Below are 7,188 nucleotides of genomic sequence, written 5' to 3' on the forward strand. Positions count from 1 at the left end.
TGAGCTCAGGGAGATGCTTCCTCTGCTTCTCCATTGCCAGGAGAAAAGCTGCTCCCATGTTACTGTTTTAATTGCTGCTCTTCTTACTAAGGTGAGGTGCGGCTTCTGCTTTATTCTAAATTACCATTTTTCTAATGTCTAATGAGGTTGAACGTTTTGTATACGATCATTGGCTATTTGTATGTAATCTTGGGGAAACTTCCAGTTCGTTTCATTAGTAAGTACATTTATTGATAGGTTTGGTGGATTTTTAGTTTAAGTATTTGAGTTCTCTCAATATTCTAGATCTTAATCCTCCATGGGGTGGTGGTGTTTACTATTTCTCGGAATTGAAGTTTTCCCTCCTGAAGCCTGGGTTAGGGAGTAAATAAAATTTCCAAGCTCGGGAAGCTCGGGAAAGAGGTGCCATTCAAGAGTTCCCTCCTCACGATGCAGTAGTCTTAAGGGGGATTCCCAGCTGAGCCACTCCAGGGTTTTCGCTTCCTTGTTCACCTGTGCTGGGCTTTTCATGGTGCAACTGCCTTTGAGTGTAAGTGTAAGTGTAAGTCACTGCTGTAAGTGACCCTGACGCTGATTCATGAGGCTGGGCATGCGAAGAATCATTCCCCTTGGTGTCGCCAGTGCCCTACATGGGGTAAATAGATATTTGTTCACCAGGAAAAGCTGCATAGTAGCATGATGATGTCATGATGGTTTGAATGAAAATTTCCCCCATAGTCTCATGCATTTGAATCCTTGGTCCCCAGCTAATGGCTTTCTTTGAAACAGTTTAGGAGGTGTGACTTCTGGAGGAACTACGGCTGTGGGGATGGAGGGACTTAGGTATTTCAGAGTTCCATTTTCCTCAGTATTTTGCTTTACTGGAGTCTTCTTTGACATCCTGTATTGGTTTCCTTAGTTCTTTTGGAAAAGCTAGACACGTTCTGATCTTTAAAACAACTGAATAAAATCACTGCCACTAATATGACTCAAGGGGTGAAGGGTTCATCCCAAACTGACAGTGGAACTTGGCAGTGTAGTTCACACGTCACTGGCCTTACAGACAAGAAAGATGCAAATATGGCATATTTTTGGCTCTTCCTCCATGATGAAAGAGAGCCACTGTGGCCCGGTAGCATATGGCAGGCTGGTTGCTGCATGAAGACCCTCAGGGGGCAGGAGGCTTAGAGGCCATTATGTGAAGGTGTTGAAAGGGAAGCTTGGGTTGCAATGGAGACCCCAAAACATTGGAACTGCCAAGGTGTGGGTCATCTGCCAAGGAGAATGACATACAATCAGTGGGGCCATCCCAAAAGGAAGATATGAAAGGGCGTGGAGCTGCAGGCTCTATCAGCTATTGGTTTGACCTACTGGGTTCCAGTTTTGCTTCCTTCCGGTACTTTCTCGCTGTGCCCCACATTCCTCCTGTTAGAATGGTACTGTATATTCTGTGCCATGGTGTGTTGTAAGCATGTAATGTGTTTTTTGTAAGGGGTTGAGTCTTAGAAGAGACCTTGGACCATTAAATGGAATGTACATGCATTTGCTTTATGGTATGAGTCTTTTGTTACCAGGAAGTGGAATTTGTGGTTTGAATATGCAATGCCCCTCAGAGTCTCAGCTTTGAACACTTGTTCTCCAGCGGGTAGCGCTGTTCAGGGAGGTGTGGGTAGCTCAGCCTTGCTGAAGAAAGCACATCGCTGGGAGCAGACTTAGACCTTAAAAGGCCTGTGGAGTTCCTGTTTGTTCTGTTACTTGCAATTCAAGATGTGAGCTCTCTGCTTCCTGTTCCTGCCGCCAGGCCTGCTGACTGCTGCTACTCTCATGGACTCACCACTGTGGAAGCAGGGGTCGAAAACAAATGCTCTCTTCCTGAAGTTGCCATAGTCATGGTAGTTTATCACAGCAGCGGGAAGTAGTCCACGGATGCAGATTTCTAACTGCAACATCATGAGCTTAGACGAAGAAAATGTTACTGGTTTGCTGTTTCCATCCAAACCTATCTCAGAGATGCAACATGTTTGTGTGCCTGTGTCTCGTTATCTCCCTCCCCCTCCCTCCCTTCTTCCCTACCCACCCACCTGTTTTGGGACTTAGTGCTAGTTTCTCAATTTTTGGGGATAGTTCATGTATTTCATTTATTATTTGAGGATTTCATACATGCATATACTGTGTTCTGATCAAATATGCCCCAATTCCCTCCCCGCCAATTCCTCATCTATCATCATCATTTTTCCTTCTCAACTTCATGAGGGTTTTGTTTCTTTTGTTTCATGAGGGTTTTGTTTGTTTCGTTTTGGTTTCACGTTTTGAGACAAAGTCTTAGTTATCCCAGGCCACTCAGAAACCCTGATCCTCCTGTTCCTGCCTCCCTCTGCCCAATATTTTTTAAATTGTTATTCACTTCTGTCCTGTGTGTATGTCTGTGTACTATATGTGAGCCTGGAATCTGCAAAGGGCAGAAAAGGACATTGGATACCGCTGGAACTGAAGTTACAGTTATGAACACACTCTTTTTCTAAAATGCACTGAGTTCATCTGTGTTTGCAAGCGTAGAACCTTCTACTGGAGCCTAGGGAGCCTCTCCGGGGCTGTATCCCTACCAAAAACTATGAGTCATTCTTTTTAACGTATTTGTATTATATTGTGAGGTTAATATGCTATACTTGATCATTTTACTAGTAGTAAGCATTGAGATTTTTCTAGCTTTTGGCACTATAAACAAGAAAACATTGAACATTTACATGGGCAGTTGCTTCTGTACAAGTGTATGGATGAGCAGAGTGTGGTTGTGGCATTATGGCCTACCCACTTCAACCTCTTGTTAGCTGTTACCAGTGTCTGACTTTTCTCCCAATCATGATGAGGAACTCCGTTGGTTCCAACCTGACCGACTCTCAAACTTTCATTGTTTTACTCCATGACAATGGGAAACAGGAAAAGGATATCTTATTTTATATAGATTTCTAAATTATAAGTAATGTATATGTGTGTAACTATATTCTTAGTTCCTTATCTATAACTTCCTCTAAGTTTTGACTATTTGGAGGCTAATTTGTACTTGTGTCACAGGCCCCTGAAGAAGGATGCTGGGCCTCTCCACTTTCCCTACAATATTTGGTCTTGGATACTAGGACGGACGACACCACAGACTCGAAGAAGATGTTAAGTCTTTTATCACCCACATGCATGAAGCCTTCTAGGGAACAGACAACTTGAGAAAACAGGCAGAGACTGGCTGGAAGTGTCTACTGTGTATCAGTGTTTGCAGAAGGAGGCGTGTAAGTGGTTTGAAATTCATCAAGGAACCAATGAAGGTGGTCTCTAGCCTTTCTTCTCAGGTTACCCTGATGTGGACTAGAAATGGAGTAAGGATAAAAACTTATGCTCAAATATCAAAGGTAGAATGCATTTCTTTACAGGTCATTTGACTATTATAGAGTTTCTCATCATGACTAAATATTAAATAGTTTATTTTCTGCAAAAATTATTTTTAATTTAGGGATATACACATTTAATACATTAACTGTATATAATAGGACTCACTAATTCCCATACATAGACACTCTGCATTGCTTAATCTAGGCCTCCTTCTATATCCTTGCTACCCACTGTCCCTGATCACTGTTCTAACCCCTAGTATTCACTAGCCTCTTTTTGGGTCAGCTCTGTTTTTAAACTTCCACATATCAGACAAAGCATGTGACACTCATCTTTCTGTGTCTGGCTCTCTGGTGTCCTTCACATGAAGCCCTCCAGTTCCATCTCTTTTGCAAGTGACAGGATTTCACTTTTTTACAATAAGACTCCATGGTGTGTGTGTGTGTATTACTCTGTTGATGGTTACCTAAGGTCATCCCCTCAGCTATAGTGAAGCTTGCCACCAAGGTTGAGTACATAGGAAGCTTTTTCCATTCCCTTTGGATATGTGCCCAAAGAGAACTGGGTACACAGCAGTCCAGTTTCAAGTTTTTGATGAATTTATACTTTGTTTCCCAAAGTGGCTACAAAAATCTACATTCTCACTGAATGTGTGCATTCTTTTCCATCTGCACTTTTACCTACATATTTGTTGTTCGGGTTTGTTTTTTATGACAACTATTGTAGCTGGTATGAGCTCAGATCTCATTGTAATTTTAATTTTCATGCCTGTGATGTCTAATAACATTGCACATTTCTTTTATACTGGTGGACCATTACATTTCTTTATTGAATTGTCAGTTTTTAGCTCATTTGCCCATCTTTAAATTAGGATGCTTGCTTTTTTTTGTTTGTTTTGTTTTGTTTTTCAGTTCTTCATATATTCTAGGCATTAAACTGCTCACAGATGAAGAGCTAGTTGTTATCCAGATTCCTGGTTTAATGCAATTGTACTTGTTAATGCAATTGTACTTGTCAATTTTTAGTTTGTCTGCCATGTTTGTGGTCCTTTTCAGAAAGCCATGACCTCTACCAATAACCTGTGTTTTCCTCATATAGGTCTTAAGATCTTGAATCTGTTTGTGGTTGATTTTCATACTCACTGAACCATAGGTATGAAGTTTCATTATTCTGGATGTTGAACCCAGTTAGCCAGGCAGAGTGTAATAATGAGGCTCTTTTCCCCAGGGTTGTTTTTGGTACCTTTGTCAAAAAATTCTGTAGGTACATGGATTCATTTTTTGTTTCCCTATTCTATTCCTTTGGCCCGTGTTTCTGCTTTTAAGTTGGTACGGAAATGTTTGTTGGTACCAAATGTAGCTCTTCAGCATGTCTTAAAGTCAGGGATCATGATACTTGTAGATTTGGACTTTTTTCTTTCATTCATTTGCTCGTTGATAACTTTATACAGGTTTATGATGCTTTGTGGTCACTCTCTACATCACGCTCCTTTCCATCACTCCAATGTTTCCTTCCCCCATCCCTACTATCTCTTTTCAATTCATGACTTTTTATTTTATGATACATTTAGTTTAAGCAAGGCCATCTGTGTGGCACTGGATTGGATTTACCCTTTGGAACCTGGTGGAGTCAGTTGGGCACACAACTGAGGACAATGACTTTCCTTCTCCCCGAATCTATCGGTAGCAACTTCCATACTGATGGGTAGAGTCCCAAGTCCCTCTTTCGTCCAAGCCTGTTGGTGGGTCCATTCTTCCGTAGGTCCAGTGTGGGCATCCACAACCACGGTGGCTTAGGATTGTAATGCTGTATCCCGCCCAGATGACAGACACCTCACAGTATTTCTCCATTTCTTCTGTCTCCTAAGTCTTTCCTCCCCCTGCACCACATGTTCTGACACACAGTGGGGTGGTTTAGGGATGAGCGCTCAAACACCATTCACTGTGAGGATGGGTCTCTGCACGCTTCACTTCCCTAGGAAGAAAAGCTGTGCTCACCACAGTTTTAGATTTATGACTTGGGCTGCTTTGGCTCTTTAAAGTCTTCGTGTTTCTAAGTGAATTTTCTAATTCTGCAATGAATGTCATTGGTTCTTTGGAGGGCTACGCTGAAGTCACAGGTTGCTTTTGCTAATAGAATTTTAATTCCTTCAGTCAAAGGATACGGAATGTTTTCTAGCTTTTAGTGTCTTCAACTTTATTTCTTCACGGTTTGTAATTTTTTGTTTCAGAGGTCTTTCATCTCTTCAGTATTTTATTCTTAAAGATTGTGTGTGTGTGTGTGTGTGTGCAAATTATCCATATGTCAAAAGTCAATGAAATGCCAGCTGATGGAAATTTTTCATTTTAAAATATGTACATATACATAGACTATTGTATTACATGTAATTTTAGGTAAATAGATAATATTCCTTGCGGCTTTTCCAGACATTCCAAACTGTTATCTCCCCCTTCCTCTCCAGTTAACCATACCTCCTTGTTTTTCACATTTTCCTGTTCCAATTACTTTACTCCCAGTGAATGAGGGTTCCCTACTCTCCGCATCCCCTCAGCATTTGTTGTCAGTTGTTTTGTTGATCTCTGCCATTCTGATTAGGGTAAATCTCAAAGGTGTTTTAATTTACATCCTTAATTGCTAGTAAGGATGAGCATTTTTAAAGATATTTCTTAACCATTTTTGTTCTTTCTTTGGAGACCTCTGTTCAGATCACAAGCTCATTTTTTAAATTGTCTTTGTTGTTTTTAGTTTTCTTTATATGTCCCGGGAAAAATCCTGTCAGATGCTTAGCTGGCAAAGATTCTCTCCCATTTTGTAGGCTTTTTCTTCAGGTGGTTGTTTCTTTAGCTATGTAGAAGCCGTTTGGTTTTATGAAGTCCTACTTGTAAATTGTTGGCCTTTATTCTTAGGCAAATTGATTCCTATTCAGAAAGTCTTTTTCTACAACTGTATCTTACAGGTGCTGGCTATGCTGCCTTCTAACGCTTTAATTGTTTCAGGTCTTTGATCTATTCAAGTTAGTTTTTATGTGAAGTGGGAGATATGCATCTAATGTCATTCCTCAGCACATTTGTTAACATTGCTATATTTTCTCCAGTGCCTGGTTTTGTTTTTTTTGTTTGTTTGTTTGTTTTTTCTTTTGTTTTGCATCTTTGGCACATATTAGCTTGTAGGCACAAATTTTTACAGCCTACTTTAATAAGAGTTTACCCTTCCTCCAACCCACCACCAGACATAGTGGAAAAAAGAAAGGTTATTAAGACATGGGGAAAGTGGACCTGTTTAGAAATAGCTCTTTGGAGCAATTCCAATTTTTTTCTCAGCCCAATCCACTAGCAAACACCAAACACGAATCAGCAACTGCAGTCCAGTCTCTGCAGCAGACACCACACACTAATCAGCAAGGTCAGTGCAATACAGAAGAAACTTCAAGGCCCCTGACCGGCCCAAGTCCTCTGCAGAAGCAGCAAGAAGCCACGGGAACCTCACAAGAAGTTCTTGAGTGAGTGTCTCTCTATGAAGTCACCACAAACGAAGCTCAACAACACAATGTAAGATAAACTAATCCATGCATGTCATCAACAAAAATGAGCAAGGCAGAGCAAGGCAAACCACTGCTCAAGCTCCTACTGACTACGGGGTCATATTTATATTCTTTCTAAACATCCCATGTCCTCTCATGTGTCTGATATAGCAAAATATCCCTTCACTTGTGCTTCAGTGAAACATTCTTTCATGTGCATGCCCCAGCAAAACATTTGACATAACTGACTTTCCAAAGAAACCAGAAGTCTCCACTTCATTAGCAGCAATAGCTACTTATTTTTTTTT

The 7,188-nt window shown here is 40.8% G+C and overlaps 1 protein-coding gene across 1 annotated transcript in view; it reads right to left on the reverse strand.

The window, feature by feature from the left end:
• Window positions 1-424: 424 nt before the first annotated feature.
• LOC116897978 overlaps window positions 425-7,188 on the reverse strand; it is a 148,970-nt gene continuing 142,206 nt past the window's right edge. Inside the window, exons 11-13 of the mRNA XM_032899380.1 lie at window positions 3,041-3,178; window positions 1,800-1,978; window positions 425-625 (exon numbers count right to left, since the gene is read on the reverse strand). Of these exons, the coding sequence (XP_032755271.1) occupies window positions 425-625; window positions 1,800-1,978; window positions 3,041-3,178 (518 nt within the window). The remainder of the gene's footprint in view (window positions 626-1,799; window positions 1,979-3,040; window positions 3,179-7,188) is intronic.

The sequence above is a fragment of the Rattus rattus genome, chromosome 4, assembly GCF_011064425.1.
Source record: "Rattus rattus isolate New Zealand chromosome 4, Rrattus_CSIRO_v1, whole genome shotgun sequence".
In the NCBI taxonomy this organism is placed as follows: domain Eukaryota; kingdom Metazoa; phylum Chordata; class Mammalia; order Rodentia; family Muridae; genus Rattus; species Rattus rattus.